Genomic DNA, 19,341 nt, shown 5'->3' with positions numbered 1-19,341 from the left:
GCCCCTACCACTGTCCATGCGTAGCAGACTTTCTAAATTATGCTGGTGTTGATTGAGCATGTAGATGACCCTCCATTCTGTAAGAGGAAACGAGAAGTGTCAATTCAGAAAAGCCATATAGACTGTGGATTGTGCCAGTGGAGCAGGTTGAGTGGCAATCATTGCCAATCAGATATCAAAAATCACTGCATCGCCTCCACGACGCGATGGCACCGGTGCCAGGAGACAAGGTTTGCGGATCAGTGGTCGTGCGTATGAAGGCACAGCGCATGCGAAAGTGATCCAGTCTCCTCAGATGCAACAGATGCAGAAGTGCTTTGCCACGTTCGGCTCAGACACTATCTGGACAGAAGCAGTCGTGTGTACCATATCGAGGGAATTCCCGAAGCCACCGAGGAGCTGCAGCAGCTATGTGGTCCATGCTTCAAAGCGACTATCTTGATTCAGAGACCCCCCGCTCGTAGCCCCAACTGGCTAGACAAGCGCGCGCTGGAGCGGATCACGACTTTGCCGAGTGCATTCATCCAGGAAATGGAACCTAAAGGGAGCGTCGACATCATGAATTGGCGAGCACTGCAGTAAAACCCAATCAAATGTGTGAAATGTAACTTGACATTTTAATAATACCCCTGTACGCAGCATCACGGATGGTCAGGAACTTCAATTCCATCACCGTCATCAGAATCCCTATACATCCGCGTCTCTTTCGCACTGTGGGGCTCAGATTCTTCACAGTATCCACAATCCTCGTCCGTCCCATGCTCGCACTGCATGTATCAGGCAACGATCGCCATCTCAACGTGTCGAGGAGATGTCACAGGGCGCCCATCACCTCGTAACTCCACAGCCACGCGGTCCCGAGTTCATGGGAGGCTATTCATTCGTGAAGAATTTTGCCTGTTTCGTGTAGAGGCTTGTGTCCTCTTCTATCATGCTATAGTTCTGATGATTAACAGAAGCCATTTATTGCCGGCGAGTGTCCGAGGTCGATAGGGTGAACAGATCCACGGCTTTGGATCTTCCCCATTACAAGAAGTTGTGCGTCCACCTTTTGGCGACCCACCCTCGTCTTCATTGATGTTAAGTTCCCTGAAAATTTCTCCGAATTGCCACGAGTGTGTTCTGCGACGGTCCCCAAACGTTTCCGGTGTGTAGTTTCAAGAAACAATTGAGACACCGAAATGGTTTTCTTCTCCGCTTCTTTCCTGGCCGATGCGGTGTCTCATGCGGGAAATATTCGCTGCGCACTGTGTACATCAAGCGTCAGGGGAGTTTCTCCCGATCTCCTGTCGATCTTTCCTCGGCTTCACCAACGGGGATAGATTGAGTGCTCTTTACATCATGGAAGGCCGGTCAGATATTACCAATAACCGGACATGCTCATCCACATGATTAATAATTATCGACAGAGCATGTATATATGGGACTCCACATTCCAAGAATCTCTGTAGCAATGCTGATCCATGGCCAAGATCCCCAGTCCTCGGAACTGGGTTTTACTAGTCTATGTCTAGCAGTCTGGCAGGTAGTCAGACCTTTATCTACTCGGGATCAGCAAGAGGTTGAAGGTAGCCAAGGGATACTTAGTATAATTAAGCTTTGGGGTAGCTCTATCAAAATTAAAACGAGCCGATGCTAAATCGCAAATATAATTTGATTCGCTCATTAACTGAATACGACTCAACTTATGTCAATACTCTCTCCCCATGGTGCTTCTCTGCGGACGATCTGCGCATCTCAGTTTATCCCTATTTGCTTGAAAGTTTCTGTGATAATTTTCAGAGAAATTCAATGACCCTAAGCTTGTCAAGTCCAGGGTCCATACCAAAAACATCAGTTCATGAGGGTATATGGTGCTCGTATTCGACATCCGATTGTCCCATGAAGAGATTGCGTCTCAGCCAGACACCCCGTAATATCAGCTGAGCATCTTTTCTTGATGCTTGGCGTCATTGACTCGATTCTGGGGAGGGAACAAACATCCTCCAGCTCCGTTGGGCGTTTGCTCGTTTATGATTGAGGTCCAGTTCAATCCGTTAACGCGCCTGGCTGGTGGCTCAGTGGTACAAAACAAATACTTCGTAGCCACGCTGGGGTTCTTAACTACCACCTAAAATTAGGTAGTTGGAGGTCCCAGCGAAAGGAGCCGCTGGCTGGGCGCGTTGGGTGGGTGGGCAGTCAGCCATTGAATCCAACGGCTGCGGATCATTTTTTTGATACGTATTGTACAACACGTATCACTGTAACTCTTGAGACTTGAACAAAACATTTGGGTATTTTTATATTCATTATATCTCAGTTGTGATGGTGATCTACGATGATATTTGGCCTACGCATTTTCGTGCCGCTGTGATTGAGCATCGTAGGTTGGTGATGGAACATCTGAGTGACTAAGCAATGAGTAACACGAGTTTGTGTGGTTGAGGCGAGGTCTTGGGTTCAACTCCCAGAGCTAGGGAGTATTTTAGATCTTCTCCAAGCAAGCTTGGGCACCTCCATGTGATTGCCTGTGGAAGCAAGCCGGGCAAACATGGTGACACATGAGCTCCTCTACTCAGTATTTGCGTGGCCACTGTGGCTAGCTAGGAGCCTTGCTTGCTATGTGATTTTATGCCCGAAGATTGCTGTATATCCGCAACTTCAATGGGTATTTCTCTGGCAGTTTATAATCTCCATCCTCAAGTAAACTCGAAGAGGCTGTCATTCAAAGTGCCCAGCCGTGGTCATTATGATATCGGTACAAAATAAACACCACCACGTGGTTCAATGCAAGTACCCGAAAGGTGGAGCATGTTTATTCATAGATACCCAGGGGCTTTCAGTCGCCAGCGTAGGTACTCTTTCTTTCTACTGCATCCTTGCCTGAATCTTGACTGGAAATTAGCCTCAATCTTAGCTGGACCTAGCCAGATGTTTGTATTGAAGCCTCGTCATCCGCGCAGAGTGCAAATGTTTTGATTCTCGGGGCAATACCTCTGACAGCTTTGTTGGATTTGAACGGTCTTATCTTCCTCTTTATACGGCCCGTCGATGCGATGCTGGCCCAACGACGGGAGTTCGTCCATCTTACAGCAAATGTGAGGGCCTCTATTCTGCAGCTGTCGGACCAAGCAAAATATGGACGGAAGGCCCCCAACTCTGGAGCGCCACAGGTGGCTGGCTGGACTCTTACATCTTTGCACAACATGGTCCGCTGATCACCAGCTGTGGGCTTTGTCCGATCGAACCAGTGGGGATGGGAGTGCAAAGCTGGGTATACTGTAAGAATATCTCCAGCTAGACCCAGTTGGTCGGGGCTCTGGACATGATTCCATTTGAATCGAGTACAAACTCAGATTTATTTTATTTCGAGAAGATACCGCACTCCGGGAAAAAGCTACCCACACTTGAGATTGTCTAAAATGCTCTATGCAGTCATGCTTTGCTCGTGTTGACTGCATATTACTTCACATGGATTAAGAGTGGGAATTCTCCGAGTGCATATACAAAGGTCCCGCGCCTCGTGTGTAAGTGATGCATGTCTCGCCCGTGGGTCACAAGTGGCTTGATTGGAATGGAGCTGTCAAGTCTTTCTGCACCGCTGCAGGCGAAAAAAACAGCCACCGGTGGAAGAGTAAGTTGTCTGCGATGAGAATCCGAATCAACGCAGGGTACCTTCACGACGACAGCGTGAGGATGACAACAGACGTTTGATCTCCACTCGTGTCCCGATGAAGAAATTGGTCTCTGTCCGAGACACGAGGAAGCCGAAATTTGGATCGATGTGTGGATAACTGGATGTACATCCAGCGGAAGATTCGTGCAGACTCGATTTTGAGCCTGGACGGGGCCCCCGATCGAGTGACTAACACAAAGCAGATTGGCTTGAACCTAAACTGGAACCCGGCATTGGTCGCAGAAAGACCGTCTCGCTTCAGCGTGCCTGTACACTACGTGGAGCAGTCGTCATTTGAGAAACCAATCTCTTCGCACGATGGATGGCAAGTGCCTGTATGTCTCGGTGGTGTTTTCTCCGAAACTCAAGTTCATTGGTGATGCTCCCGGCGGGTGGTTCCCGGCTCGTGGAGCTTTCGATTCCTTGGCGGCTCCTGCATGATCATCACAGACAAGTCGAATGGAGTCCGTTAGATCCACGGAGAATTCAAGCCCCAGACCGTGTCGAACTGCTGCAATCTTGAGAATGGGTGGGTTCATTTTCTATAAATGGGCAGCTATACAGCGTTTGTCTATCGCCCTTCTCGCTCTGTTTACCTAGATCATTCAAGCACCAACTCCGTTCTTTTTCTCGCCCAAACGCCTTCCAAGTTGCGCATTTGGTTCCCAAGATGGTCGCCTCCATTCAACTCTTGACGGGCCTTTTGGCCCTGACCTCTTCAGCGGTCTCCAGTGTCGTTTCGCGACGTTCCATCACACCTCCGGAGGGATGCCCGATCCCAACCTGGACCGTCAACAACTTCGTGTGGCACAATGGCTCCCACAGTCTGGACTGTGTTCACCACCGAGATGATAACCCCAAGGCCTGCCTCTGTGGTTCAGGCTGGTGCGAACCCGATCCCGCAACATGCAATGGGACCATGGTCAATCCATGCTATACCGGTCTGCCCAACTATGAGCCCTGGGGTTATGGACCCTTGGAGACTCTCGATATCGATTTTGCGGATGGGCTGCAATGCCACGATCAGTATATCGGCTACCGAATTCACGACATCGGCAATGGAGAGAGCAATTGCGGTTACGCCGACCGAGGGGCTGGGCGTATCGTGTCTTTCTACGGCACTTCGAATTTTGCTTCGTCTACCGGTCACATGGATTACGTCCTGGGTAGCGGCCATGCTTTGACCTGTGCCAATGGAAGCTCTATCACGTACTCGGGAAGCGTCGACTTCCCGCTGACTTGCACTCACGACGCAAACTTCAACGCTACCTGCACGGCTCCCGTCTTTGAGATCCCTGTTCTTAGCTACTCGTGGGTTTAGCTCTGATGATGCGTGAGCGCGGGCGGCAGAGATGCTTCTGGGATTTCGTGGCGTGGGGGAACCGAGGCGGCGACAATGATGCTCTTCTCGATCTTATTTGACGTTTCAAGTGCGTCTTGGTACGTCGCGCCCGATGCATATTATCATGTACAAGACCTTGCCTTGCCTGGCGCGATACACTTGTCCAAGAGGTAGTAGTTGAGCTGCATTAGAAACAAACATAAAGTATGGGTATATTAACGAATCTCAATCATGCCTTCAACCATCGCCAAGAATTTCTCTCGGTAATCAGTCGAGGTGGTCGTGATGGACATGGGGCCTTGACGACCCACAACATTAAACGTTTGCACCACTCCTGACAAAGCCTGAGCATGAAGCTTGTGCTTTGCCCAGAAAAAGTCGAGAATGACAGCCCGGTATTTCCACTTCCCATCTGCAGAGGGAATGCCAGCTCGCCATGGACTTTGTCTACCAAGCACCTCGGGTGTCGAGGTAGCCGGTATCCGCACCAAAAACATGGAGTAGTCCACAGCGTTGGCATCTTCCAAGAACTTTGTATCCTGTCTCATTGCCTCCATGAACCTGTTACAGTCTTCTGTCGAGAGGAAGAGCTTGTCATTGAATTGATCGGCCAATCTATCCAACGTATCCTCGCTCACAAGAGGCTCTGGTACCAGATCACGTTCTGGATAGAAGTATTCGAGCGGCTTGAGATCGTACGTCTCCCACCGTTCACTGGCAGGATCATCAGACTTGCCGCAGAGGATGTTCTCCATAATGATATGATGGGCTGGCGTGAAACTCAGCACAGTCCCGAGCGTCGAGTAGGGCGCAATCAAGTAGTCTGTAATCCAAACGAGCATCGAATCCGGGTGCTCGCGCATATGGTCATAATACGGTTCGAGCAGATCCGACTGGAAAAAGGTGTATTCAAAATGGCGCGGGATACTTTTGATCACGTAGCGTCCATCCAGAGTTCCGAAGAAGGTCTACAATCTCTCCAATGTCAGCGAACACCATTGCACCGTGGAGGCTCAACAGCTCAAGAACCCAACGGCCCGTGAGCTCTGGCGGATTGTCGGATCGACCTTACCGATCCTGAATACCCTAGATCACCCATCGGCTTCAGTGGCGGCTGACCACTGGTAGTGCGAAAGCTAGCGTGATACTCATCCTCATCAAACTGCCAGATCTCTCGACGAAGTTTTTGGAACAGCTGTTGCTCATGTTTGATCAACTTCACGTGGAAGAGAGTAAAAAATGCCAACAGTCGTCCCAAGGTTGTCTTCTTGAATTGATCGGGATTGCGCAAGATGGCAGCTTGTATTGATTTTGTCAGCGCGGACCGCCGACGGTTCTTGCCCATGGTGCAACACAACGAGGATGGGGGGATCGATAGCTGAATGTTCTGCTATATGCGGTTCAAGTTCAATCTTGAATCCGGTGCATGCCTATCTCTTAGTCGTCTGTCAAGCTTGCTTTGTGCCGACCCAGCAACGAAGGGGCTTCTTCAATACAAATAGTGACGTCATCCACCGCTTCACGAGAAATACGCTTCGGCGTTCAGTTTGGGCGCGGCTGTGCCCGTCACAGGGTCAACATACACAGCCTCAATTCGCATCACGTACGAGCTAGAGAGGGCTCCTTGTTTTTACTTTTCAATTGAGTCAGTATACTTTGGGCCTTGTTGACATCGCAGTCAAACTGTTGGTCAAGCGTCGATATATGTGGATTGGTAATGAGCTATGGACTTTCCACGCCCACGATGGGTTGATCGTCCATCATCCATGTATCGGGCCGCAAATAAACCGAACCACTGAGGGGCGTGGTACGGTATATTCAGCCGGCAGAAAATATCAAACAGGGTCTCCCTGCATTTACAACTCGAAAAGGGTATCAGGAGGAGGATTGGAGAATAATAAGAGCACCGCTGCAAGATTCAGAGAAAACGGCGGAGTATACAGGACTAGTACTGCACGTGGAGATACAGGGTTAAGTACGTGGATTAATCACGGTACTACCTGCCCGATCGGGCTGCTGGACTCAGCCACGTGACGTACCGCCTCGCAGCTTCCGCCTGAGTCACCGCAAAAAAAAAAAGGTGACCCCCTCAATGGACCAAAAGAGACGTTCCCCTCCTTATGGGTCGGATTCTGCTAAGCGGGGCCAGTCGACTCTCAGGCGTCTTTTTTTCTCGATTTCGACTTCGCTCACACGTCCCGATCGTTTTGTCGCATCCATTCTCGAGCACTCCAATCATGGCGTCCGCCAATTCCCTGACGGCCTCGGTGCAGGCCTTGACCCTGCAGTCCACCACCCAGACCTCCAAGTTCGCTGGCTGCTTCCCGTCGCTGAACCCCATGGACATCTATCGCGAGCACATTGCGGAGCAATTGGGCAAGGCCGCCGATATCGACCCCGAGCTGATCTTCTCCCGCCTGGCTTGGACCAACACTTTGGACAAGGGTGATCTTTCATTGCCGGTACGTTTGCGCTTTGTTGCATGTGTTGTCGTGGATTGGCCTGCCGTGTCTCGATTTCCGGGCTCACACGGTCCTTCATCCCGCATAGGTCGCCGCCCTTCGTATCAAGAAGAAGCCCGACGAGCTCGCCGCGGAGCTGGCCTCCAAATTTCCCGAGTCAGACCTCATTCATCCTCCCACCGCTTTCGGCCCTCACATTCAATTCTTCTGCAAGCCTGGCCCCTTGGCCAAGACGGTTCTTGGCCGCGTCCTGACCGAGAAGGCCGCCTATGGCACCAACGGTAACATGGGTCTTAAGGACCCCTCCGACCCTTCCAAGGGCAAAAAGAAGATCATTATTGAGTTCTCCTCGCCCAACATCGCCAAGCCCTTCCACGCCGGTCACTTGCGCTCCACGATCATCGGTGGTTTCTTGGCCAACCTATTCACGGTGATGGGCTGGGACGTCATCAAGATGAACTACCTCGGTGATTGGGGCAAGCAGTATGGTCTGTTGGCCAATGGTTTCAAGTACTTTGGAGATGAGGAGGCGCTCACCAAGGACCCCATCAACCATCTGTTTGATGTCTACGTCAAGGTCAACCGTATTGTCGGTGAGCAGGAGGGGCCCATCAAGGAGCTGAAGGAGCAAATTAAGGCGAAGAAGGAGAAGGGCGAGGACGTTGCTACTGAGGAGGCGGAGCTTGCCAAGCTGGTGGACGCTAGTGAGGACGAGAAGGCTCGCCGCTACTTCAAGAGCATGGAAGACGGAAATCCCGATGCGCTCGCCCTGTGGGCCCGCTTCCGTGATCTCAGCATTGCCAAGTATAAGCAGACCTATGCTCGCCTGAACATTGACTTTGATGTCTACTCGGGTGAGTCTCAGGTCAAGGCCGAGAGCATGGCCAACGCCTTCAAGGCCATGGAGAAGGCCGGTGTGACCGAGGAGTCCGAGGGTGCTGTCATTGCCGACTTCACGAAGCACGGTGCGAAGAAGTTGGGCAAGGCCATTATCATCCGCAAGGACGGTACTCCCTTGTACTTGACCCGTGACATCGGTGCCATCTTGGAGCGTGACGAGAAGTACCACTTCGACAAGATGATTTACGTCGTCGCTGCGCAGCAGGATCTTCACTTGGCGCAGCTATTCAAGGTTACCGAGCTGATGGGACACAAGGATCTGGCTAGTCGCTGCCAGCATATCAACTTTGGTATGGTCCACGGCATGAGCACCCGTAAGGGTACCGTCAAATTCTTGGACGACATCCTGCGCGATGTGGGTGACAAGATGCACGAGGTGATGAAGAAGAACGAGACCAAGTACTCACAGGTTGAGAATCCCGAGGAGACTGCCGACACTCTCGGTATCACCTCGGTCATGGTCCAGGATATGACTGGCAAGCGGTACGTGTGAAGATTTCGCGGCAGTTCCTTTCTACTTTTGGGGTGGAAGCTCTCACTTCCATCTCTCATCATAGGCCTTTTCACTGACCATGCCTTTCAGTATTAACGGATACGACTTCAACCTGGACGCCATGACTTCATTTGAGGGTGACACCGGTCCTTACCTGCAATATGCTCACGCTCGTCTGTGCTCCATGGCTCGCAAGTCCGAGCTGAACATCGATGAGCTGAGCAGTGCCGACTTCTCCCTCCTCACTGAGCGCCACGCTGTTGATTTGATCCGTCTTCTTGCCTCATGGCCCGACGTGCTCATCAACACGGCCAAGACTTTGGAGCCTGTGACCGTGCTGAGCTATCTCTTCCGCATGACACACATGCTGAGCTCCAGCTACGACGTGTTGAAGGTGATTGGAAGCGAGCCCGAGTTGAAGAAGTCTCGCATGGCTCTATATGCGGCTGCTCGCCAGGTCCTGCACAACGGTATGCGGGTACTAGGCTTGAACCCCGTGGAACGGTATGTCTCCCCCTTCTCTCACGATCTCTGACACACGCTAACCGTCCATCCCTGGCAGCATGTAAACGGTGGTTTCTGTTTCCCCCCCCTCTCCTCGGCATGGTTTGATGATATCTCTTCCTTTTTTCCCCTAGACATTTTGGCGCTAGAAATCGGGTTCATAAAAAATATAAGGATGCTTTTTTTTCTTCATTTCGTCGGTCTCCTAACGTATTTCCAGTGCCCTTTTTTGTGGGTCGAGGCCGATGATCAGGTAGTACGTAGTGCAGTGCTGATAGTCCAATAATTGCAAAGAAACAAATGATGTTAGCCCCATTGATTGACTGTACAATGGTGAGTGAAAGTACCAACATCCCGCCACTGAACATCTTAGTAATTTCCGTGCCGGAGGATCAGATAGTACTTTTATCTCGCCGTTCATCTTCGGGATCTCATGTTAGGCGCTCGATCTGGGAAGCACCGCTGAGATAAATCGAGTCATGATTAGGTACGTAAGGTTATTCCATACGATAAGACTCCCGTCATGGTAAGCAGCGAGGATGCTCTGTCCCCGACGACGGGAGTCGGGCCCGAGGCTAGAAATTTGTTGCCCGAAGATTGGAAGCTATTGGGTGACTAACCCACACGCTTAAGATCGAACAGACGCTGTCGATGGACTGGATTACATAGGGAGTATCTACAGACTACTGGTGGGAGATTTGAGTACCCATAACTCCCGTCTCTGTCATCGCCGTTTCCAACAGTATCCCACCTATCAGTCCAGGCTAAAGTGATGATTTTCAAGATGCACACTCAAGACTGGATCCCCCCTAGGTGGAGTCAGTGTGAGATCCACACATTTTCAAGGTGTGCATCCCCGATAAATCAAATGGATCAATCGCCGATCGAACAGAACATATATGTATAGCTCTCGAGTAATGTGGCCGGCCACATATTCATGAGTCATGGAATCCTCGCTGACCACCGTAGACCACATCTCGATCTGATCTCGAAATGGTCGCTGTCCACTTTTGCCGGGAACCACGTGATCCCCGGGATTCACGCGCCGCCCAGTTGGGAGTCGAGGCTCAGCTCAAGTCACCACTGGATTCCAGCTCCGGTCAGCGGGGAACACACAATAAGGATGAACATTCCTTGGCAAGCTCAAGTGGTGGACTCGGCGCACGCTGTGGATGATCGGGGTTTGACGAGACTTTGACATAATCCCCGTGCCATTCATTCGGCCGGCCGAGAGTATCAGGCCAAGAGAGACCTCTCCTGATCCCGAGATGAGATCGGTGGGCTGATCGACCTCGTGACAGAACCTGCTTGATGTTTTATATTTTACATCAATGGGAGGCTATGAGTGTGTAGAATTTACCCATGGTCATGATTGAACCTTCCCTTGTAAGTAGGAGAATGAGTCCTGTCTCCAGGATTACGGTAATGACGCCTAGTGTTGACCAGCTCGGCCGACACAGAGGCAAAGATGAAGAAGCCATGATGTCACTGATCTGCCTGGCTCTTAGGCACTTTGCAACAGTTTCATGAGAACCGTTCTTAGTCATGGTCTCTGACAGAGAGAGAGCGAACAGACCAAAAGCAGAGTGCAAAAGACTTGAGAGAGTGCGTGTGTCTGTGGGTGGAACGCCGTGTCAATCGGCGTCCCCTCCGCCCTGTCGGGGAACATTCTTCTCTCCCATACAGAGTTAGCCCGCAGAGTCCACCCTCCAATGACGGGCTCCACATGAACTAATCTTAGGTAGGACCTTTCTTTTTTTTCTTTGACAAACAATGTATTATGTGCGTGCAGTGCACGCCGTGCACTGCATCCAGGTGTGATACTCCCTGCTGTATTGCATGCACTGCGGCCCATGTCAAACCTATAGAGTGCGACACTTGGCGCCAGTCATGGCGATCTCCCCCCTCCCCCCTTTCTCTTCTTTCTGGTCTTTTTCACTCTTAGTCCCTCGTCTCAGTAGATTCACGTGTGCATCGCGACGCTTTCTGCTACGTTTATGTGTTTCCTCTAGACGTCTTTCCTAATTGGGAATAGACTAATATTCAGCTGTCCAGCCAGCGGCCCCATACGAAGCAGCCACAATTTTGGAAAACTTTTGCTAGCTTGCTATTTAGGCATAGACTGAGGTGTCTTTTGAGTTCCCTGGCAGAACCAGGAGGAGCTGAAGGGTAGAGGCTCTGGAGGATATGCTGTGGTCGGGGACCATTTGACCATTTGCAGTTCCATGCGGCTGAAGGTCGCCGTTTTCTCCTTCCCCGTGACCCGCCCATCAACACAAGAGTGAGATCCACCCACTTGGACCCGTTGGACTGGATGCAATAATTCCGATTGGCACTGGACAAGAGAGAGGCTCGCTGGGATGGCTCATGAGGCCTTCTGGACCTCTATTGGGCAAAGATGGGCACATTCCTTACTTAATGGGCAGAAGATCCCTGGATTCCATAAAGGGTGCAATATTTCTGTATATCACTTGGACTGTGTTCATTCATCTTGCGCTCTTCCGAGAATCCCATCCCTCAAGTGTCCTCTTGCAGTGATTCGAGGTGGCAGATACACTCACAGGATCTTGAACTAGACCTACCTACCGACCTGTCGACATCACGACACCAGGAGAGACAACAACACGCCCTCGGAATATCAACCCGACTGGATTTTGCATCATGACGAGGATGGAAGAACCACCGTCCTCCGCGAGCGGGAGCCAGGCTCCGCCGAGCCCAACCCTCGACGTGGAGTGGAATGGAGACAGTCGCTTTTTGATGAACCATTCCGTCAAGAACTTCTCCTGGAGTGGTCTCACCGTCACTGTCAAGGACCGGCAGACGAAGAAAGCGAGGGATTTGATCAACGACATTACCGGTGACGTCCAACAAGGTTAGTCCTATTTCCCAAAAAGAAGAAGAAAATGGGCCAAGACCTCTGAACTTTCCTTTTTTTTATCATGGAAGAGTCAAGGGCACCAAAGACACTGGATGACTGATTCTTTCTCGATCGAGGCGCACAGGAGAAATTGTTGCCCTAATGGGACCTTCGGGCTGCGGCAAAACCACGCTGCTCAATGTGTTGGCTCGACGACCCGCCGCGTCCGGGGCCAAAGTGATGGGAGACACATTTGTCAACGGCACTCATGTGGACACGGGAGCCTTTGGTCGCATGACCTCGTATGTCGAACAGGAAGATGCACTGATCGGATCGTTGACGGTCCGCGAAACATTGAAATTCGCAGCCGACCTGTCGTTGCCAAGGTATGTTGCATCTTATCAAAGACAATACCTCATGATTGTATTGGGGATACCTCTTGATCTGGATTTGGAACCTATTCTGACTGCTCGACACCATATGACAGCTCGGTGACCAAGCGTCAACGTATGGAACGCATTCAGACCCTCCTGGAGTCGTTTGGAATCCAAAGCCAGGAAAACACTCTGGTGGGGACGCCTATTCGCAAGGGTATCAGTGGAGGCCAGAAGCGACGGGTCAGCGTGGCCAGCCAGCTCATCACCTGTCCCAAGATCTTGTTCTTGGATGAGCCCACCAGTGGACTGGACTCGACCGCCAGCTACGAGGTCATGTCGTACGCCAAAAAGCTTGCCCGGGAAAACAACGTGAGTTCAAATCACTTCGAGAAAAGAGATCCCTTTTCAAGGAAAATGACCATGCTGAACCGAGTTCTCTCGCTATATCTAGTTGATCATCATCGCCAGTATCCATCAACCCTCAACCACCACCTTCCAGCTCTTCGACAAACTCCTTCTCTTGTCCGCCGGGAGAACATGCTACTTTGGCCCCATCAACCACGAAGTGGAAAATTATTTCGCACGAATCGGGCATCCCATCCCCACGCACACCAATCCCGCCGAGTTTCTTCTCGACATTGTCAGTTCAGACTTTGGTGGTGCCAAGGAAGAGGCCCGCGAGCGTGTTCATCGCATTCAGAGCGAGTGGACTACTTCTGCTGAAGCGCAAAACACGATGAGACAGGTCTCTTCGCGGAGTCAAGTATCCGAGAAAAACGCCAATGTCCTCACTCCCGAGGACATGGCTCGTCCAAATGCCGTCAAGATCACACAGGCTTTACTCCATCGTCTCTGGATCAAGAGTTATCGTGATGTGGTGGCTTATGGAATCCGAATTGCCATGTATCTTGGTGAGTTTCCTTCTTCTCCCCCTCTTTGTTACCACGACAAAAATTGGTGTTTGGTCTCGACAGCAGAAGCTTACACCTAGAACCAGGTCTTGCTATCATGATGGGCACAGTATGGCTGCGTCTTCATCCAACCCAGGATTATATTCAACCGTTTGTCAATGCAATTGTAAGCTTGTGCAACCCACATTCTCTCCCGCATTTCATCTACTGTGAAAAAAAAAAAAAAAGGGGGAAAGGGAGAGTAAAATAAAAGCTGACACATCCGCACAACAGTTCTTTGGATCAGCATTCATGTCCTTCATGGCCGTCGCCTACGTCCCTGCATTTCTCGAAGACCGCGCAACGTTTGTCAAGGAGCGAGCCAACGGTCTCTATGGTCCTACTCCATTTGTTATTGCCAACTTTCTCATCGGTCTTCCTTATCTATGTAAGCTTTTGAGTCAATCTTCACCAAAGACTCGTCCGTTTTGACTCATGTTTTGCTCCAGTCCTCATTTCCATCCTCTTCTCCGTCGTCTCCTACTGGCTCTCCAACTTCCGCCCTAGTGGCTCGGCCTTCATGACCTGGGTGATGTGGATCTTCTTGGACCTCGTCGCCGCTGAGAGTCTGGTGGTATTCTTCACGTCCATCTTCCCGAATTTCGTCATTGCCCTCGCCCTAGTGGCCTTTGCCAACGGACTCTGGATGAGTGTTGGCGGATTCCTCGTCGCCCCCACCATCCTCAATCCATTCTGGAAATACGTCTTCCACTACATTGATTACCAGGTACGCACTCGTTCATACATATCCATCTCATGTCTATTAATCTCTCCTGTCTATATTTTTTTTACATCTTTTCCTCTCACTAACGCCCAATCCGCTTCCCTTCGTCTTTGTTTTAGGCCTATGTCTTCCAAGGAATGATGGTCAACGAATTCTCCAAACGAAATTACTCTTGCGGAACAGGCTGTCGCTGCATGTACGATTCAGATCTGGCAGATCAGTGTATGATTCGGGGAACCGCCGTGCTGTCCCAATACGGGTACGCCACGGGGCGAACCGGCAAGTGGGTTGGCATCTTGATCGGCATCGTTGCCGTTTATCGACTATTTGGATGGATCGCGCTTACTGTGCGTCGAACTTGAATTGTTGACTGACTTTTTTCAAAAATTATCACCTCGCTGAGAGTGATTGGGTGGCTTATAGAAAGGGCTCGAGGGCTGTATAGACTGTTTTGGACATGGAGTTTTGTGGCATTTTGTGGATCTGCTACACATGTTCTGTGCTTTGGGGGTCTGGGTGGAACTTTTTTTTTTCTATTCACCTCTTTCTAATCGCTTATGCTAATGCGCTGTTTTTTTTTTTTCAAGTGCTAATGTACCTGATCATGACTACTGTTAATTTTGGAAATACTCAATGGTGTTTCTTCTCTGCCCACGTGAACACACCTTCATGTCCGGCTTCATGTGGCAAAACCCGTACCCCCGACTCTCGACTCATGGACACGAATGATCCCATGATCCCATGATCCAGTGGCATTGAACCTATTCCGTACCATCTGCCGGAATACCAAGCCGCAATCGCTCACCCGACCCGGGCCAGTCCCACCACTCCACTCGGCGGCTGAAATTCCAGTAGCATGAATGAAAATGCCCAACTCCTGTCAAGCAAAACACAAGTGCATCACCATCTACTCCATGTAATATCGTGGCAGAATACTGAGCAAACCCATGACTAAAGTGAATCAAGCCAGTATTATGATCCGCAACGGCACACACTGCAGTTCCAGATATCTTTGCGTTGATTGTGACTTTTCCCACCCTCTTTTGCGCACAGGAATATCATATGTTAGGTCCACAGTAGATGCTGATAGTATGTATATGTATCCACACGTATAATAGTATCTATCCTCACCGGATCCTGCCGCCGGACTGAGGCAAATGCAAGTCATGCTCGTATCTATGGAACCTATCCTGAGGACCCGCGGTATCGTTCATCGAATCGTTACTCCTCGGTAGATCTATTCGAGTTGGCGCACTGTGTACAGCAGAGCACAGTCCAGTCCAATCCAGTCCATTATGACCATTCCCTCTTGTCTCTCCTCAACACCATCGGATCCACAGTGCCGCAAGAGAAAGCGCATCGAGCGTCTAGCCCAGCCCGGGAGATAGCCAGATCAAGTACCGAGGAAAGAGTTGCTAGTTCTGGCCAGCGAGGTGGTCACTATCACCAAGTACCTCGAGTACTCGGTCCAACTTACTACTGTACTGTAGTCCGTACTTCATGCATACAAGGTACCTAGCTACGATGTGGATCCGATCACCCATCCCCATCTGATCTCCATATTACCATTTCCATCTAAACATTCTATATGGATGGAGCTACTCTTTCCTTGCCAACATATATTTTTCCCCCTCATATAATTGAAGAATGTTTCACAAAGTTACTTCAGTCGAGGGGCGATGGTGGTAGTGGCGGCGGTGCTGAGCATAAAGCGGGGTTAAGAAGTTGCGGTGAGGAAATAGAAAGACGGGGATTTCAGTAATCAGATCATTATTTTGGCAGGTTTGCCTGGATCGCATGAGATGGTCACTGCATGGACTTGTACGTAGTATTAGTGACTTCTTGTGGACCTGGGAGATGAGCGACGCAAGGGGGGGAATCTTTTTACCATTTTGAAAAAGAACATCCCCCCCCCCCTCCCCCAATATAACAAAAAGGGAAAAGGAAAAGAGGAATGAACACGGCATTTTCCATTTTCCTCTCGGAGCTTAGGTTCTTTCTACTTTTTTCAGTCTCGAGCTTTCCCCGCTTGTGGCGAAAAGATCCGAGGGATGGAAGTGGGCAAATAGGTACATACCTTGCTGAGAGTATACTGCTGTAGTACTTATTTACCACGTTGAAGGGGATATCTTATTCAGATCTTACAAGCAGAATCAGAGATGCACGTCGGGCTTTTGTTCGTGAAACTGCTCATCTATTCCCCATCACTCAGATCATGGAATCAATGCAAGAATATCCAAACTCCAATCTCCCATCGACGGTCAACTAGTAAACTCATTCCTCGAGTCAGATAAGAAGTACTTTTGACCATTTTTTTTCTCAGTGCCAAAAAGGCAAGTGATCTTCGGAGGCGTGATCTTCGATCGGCTTTGATCGCTTGGTGCTGTCACTGGTACTGGGCGGGGCTCCACTGGCCATCCCGCTTGATTGATCCCTATTTTTCCTCGGCATGTTGTACATTTGATGGAAAGTAGGAGTTGTAGTAAGGTATCCGGCAATGCGTTGCCTACATAACTTCCATCAAGAAGTGGGTACAATGATATACGACAGATGAATCCAGCGTGGACAAGTGTCTCTGGTGACATGCTGGAATTCACTTCCCCGCCTTCCCTTGTACTACTATCTCCTGGGCAAAATCAGCGGAGGATTTTCCTCTGCCTCTGCCCCTCCCCCTTTCGTTGAAAATGACTTGCTTGGGGGAGGAAATAAGCCTGGATCTGCCTCTATCAGTTAGTCGGCGATGGACAGCCAAAGTATGAATTAATGAAGAATGACTTATAGGCGGGGATCGGCTATTGTTACACAAAAGTGTATCGTGGCAGTCTCACACTTGAGCTAATAGCAAGAGACATCCTGTGAGCAGTGAGCTGTGTACCGCGAGAGACGACTCGAGCAAACAAAGTCTTTGAGCGAGCGGGAGTGAAACCACCTACCTCGATATGATAAGTTGATTAGTGTGCCTTGCAATTACTTGTAAGTCTAGAATATAGGTCTTCTAATGAATTTTGAGATGGACCAGCACCTGTAAGGTCTGGACACCTGTCATTGCTCATTCAATCCAATTCCAGTCAGACACGCAAGTACCCAAGATTGATACTTGTAGTGGATACCCAGTACCCACTGTAGATCTAGCAGTTATATTCATGACTCACATGTCTGATAAGAGTGAATGATATGATCTCCATTATCCTTAATATTTCAAACTCAAGGTACAGATGCTCTGTATCTTGTGGCAATCCATCTCCCGATCCAAGCGCTTAAAGTCCGTTCTCCAGTCGCGTTTCCTGATCGTACTCGGTGAGCACATTACCAAGGGTGGCGCGGATTCAGTTCAAACACGAAAGGGAGAGCTTAACGCGAATATGATGCTTGCAGTGGAGGATAAATCGAGGTGCACTTCTTCAGTCATGAACATCCTTTAGTGTGCTGGTCGCTCTGCCTATCGCAGGTGGGGGGACAGGCTGAAGAGCCGCATCTGCGTACTACTCGGCCCCATGATACGGACCACGCCACATACCTGGGGGGGGAAGTTTGCCCGGGTTTTGCATTTCTCATTGAGTTTAGCAGGGTTGATTGTCCAGTGAAAAGGGAGTAGTCCTGGTGGCACTGCCAGTATTTCCCATTTCCCCATTCGGGCTGTGTCCTGGCATTTCTCGTCAGAGGTATCCGCCAGCTTACGAATAGAGCGAGGCGGGTCTGGTAGTACACAGCATTACAATGGGTAGAGTAGGTTTCATTATGTCCATGGCTTGTGGTATACTTAGCAACACTTGCTTTAGCTGGAAATGGATACGAGATGTGATGGCCATGATCTCGGTGACAAACTCTCGTCACTTGCTCGCAGACTTGGAAGCCGCTCTTTTTTTTGTCTTTTTTTTTGGCTCGCATCTACTGACCTCATTGATGACCACGGACTGATCGGTGTACTGGATTCATCCCGAGATGCAAGGAGTCGAAGTGCCCTCATCAACCAAACTCTCAAAGTCATCATGATCTTCGTCCGTGCTGCAAGTCATCGCTTAAAATCCCATGGATTCGCAGTTCAAGGTTGGCACTAGGTGTCATAGCGTCACAGGTCTGGTCACCCTGGACAAAAAGGACAACGATCACGATGACTATCGACCACGGAATTTCTGATTTCATCGCTGGCAGGTGGTGTCGAGCTGGATGGCTGAAAGACCCGTTGATTGATAAGCAATTCAAGAAATTCCGACAAAAGAAAAAGCGCCTCCATGTCGTCGACAGGGTTCACGTGTCATTGATTGCGGAGAAACCAACAATCAACGCCAAAGGTCTTCATCTCATGCGTGCTGTCGTTTCCCTCGGCAGTTTCAAGTTTCATAGAATTGAAATGGCGAGTAGTGAATGATGAGTTCATCTCTATATGTGTTGCTACTCGTTGACCTTTTAACCGAGGTGGAAAATCAGGAAAGATCAGAAATAAACAGAAGAGGTTATAGTTGGGTGAAATGACGCTCGACTACTCGAGGCAAGCAGACAGACAGAGGGAGAAAGAGAAAGAGATGGAGAGTAGCACCCATAATGACTCACCCTCGGACAGCAGCGGGCAAGAGCTAGCAGCGCCCATTGAGCAGCTGCCACGAGGGCCTGCAGGTCTCCTCCGGCGTCACCGCGCCGCAGCATGGAGCGGACATTAAGACGGACGCGTGGGCACGGTCACTGCTGCCGGTACTGAGAGGGAGATTGGATTGTGATGTGATGCGAGTGCGAGTGCGAGGGGGCCTCTGGATCGATGCGCTTCTTGTCTGTTCTTTCATTTTCTTCTAGTGAAAGTCATTTACAAAACCAAGTCCGAGTCCGGAATTTGTTGAGATAACGCAAGCGGACAAGTTGTCGAATGCCATGACAGATTGAAGTTGATTGTCTCCGAGGGCGTCATGTCATGCATGACATCCCGACCGACTTCTTCTCGCTTTCCCGTCCCAACAGGTGCAGTACATACAGGAAACCTCGCGTGCAACATAGACATTGTCCCCGGGAGGGCATGAAGTTAATTTTTGCTTTTTTTTTTGTTTTATCACTTTGGCAGTACTTGAGGTTTCATACTGTGATC

At 50.0% G+C, this 19,341-nt stretch overlaps 5 protein-coding genes across 5 annotated transcripts; 4 read left to right on the top strand and 1 right to left on the bottom strand.

Annotated features, from left to right (window-relative positions):
• Window positions 1-206: 206 nt before the first annotated feature.
• Window positions 207-582, top strand: POX_d06088 (uncharacterized protein; the record flags this gene model as incomplete). Its single annotated transcript, XM_050114913.1, has 2 exons — window positions 207-252; window positions 305-582. 2 exons carry the CDS (start codon window positions 207-209, stop codon window positions 580-582), a joined length of 324 nt encoding a protein of 107 aa, XP_049969864.1.
• A 3,743-nt stretch (window positions 583-4,325) lies between these two features.
• POX_d06087 (uncharacterized protein) lies at window positions 4,326-4,976 on the top strand (the record flags this gene model as incomplete). Its single annotated transcript, XM_050114912.1, has 1 exon — window positions 4,326-4,976. The coding sequence occupies one exon, from the start codon at window positions 4,326-4,328 to the stop codon at window positions 4,974-4,976; it is 651 nt and encodes a 216-aa protein (XP_049969863.1).
• Window positions 4,977-5,212: 236 nt separating this feature from the next.
• Window positions 5,213-6,342, bottom strand: POX_d06086 (uncharacterized protein; the record flags this gene model as incomplete). The annotated part of the gene is made up of 2 exons (XM_050114911.1): window positions 5,213-5,965; window positions 6,070-6,342. 2 exons carry the CDS (start codon window positions 6,340-6,342, stop codon window positions 5,213-5,215), a joined length of 1,026 nt encoding a protein of 341 aa, XP_049969862.1.
• Window positions 6,343-7,234: 892 nt separating this feature from the next.
• POX_d06084 (Arginine--tRNA ligase, cytoplasmic) lies at window positions 7,235-14,629 on the top strand (the record flags this gene model as incomplete). The annotated part of the gene is made up of 11 exons (XM_050114910.1): window positions 7,235-7,459; window positions 7,548-8,842; window positions 8,943-9,356; window positions 11,933-12,231; window positions 12,362-12,602; window positions 12,704-12,962; window positions 13,045-13,504; window positions 13,591-13,670; window positions 13,778-13,931; window positions 13,993-14,270; window positions 14,387-14,629. 11 exons carry the CDS (start codon window positions 7,235-7,237, stop codon window positions 14,627-14,629), a joined length of 3,948 nt encoding a protein of 1,315 aa, XP_049969861.1.
• A 3,749-nt stretch (window positions 14,630-18,378) lies between these two features.
• POX_d06083 (uncharacterized protein) lies at window positions 18,379-18,636 on the top strand (the record flags this gene model as incomplete). Its single annotated transcript, XM_050114909.1, has 1 exon — window positions 18,379-18,636. One exon carries the CDS (start codon window positions 18,379-18,381, stop codon window positions 18,634-18,636), a length of 258 nt encoding a protein of 85 aa, XP_049969860.1.
• Window positions 18,637-19,341: the final 705 nt, after the last annotated feature.

The sequence above is a fragment of the Penicillium oxalicum genome, chromosome IV (assembly GCF_001723175.1).
Source record: "Penicillium oxalicum strain HP7-1 chromosome IV, whole genome shotgun sequence".
NCBI lineage: Eukaryota > Fungi > Ascomycota > Eurotiomycetes > Eurotiales > Aspergillaceae > Penicillium > Penicillium oxalicum.
The sequence above is the reverse complement of the archived record's forward strand: the minus strand, read 5'-3'. Positions and strand labels throughout refer to the sequence as shown.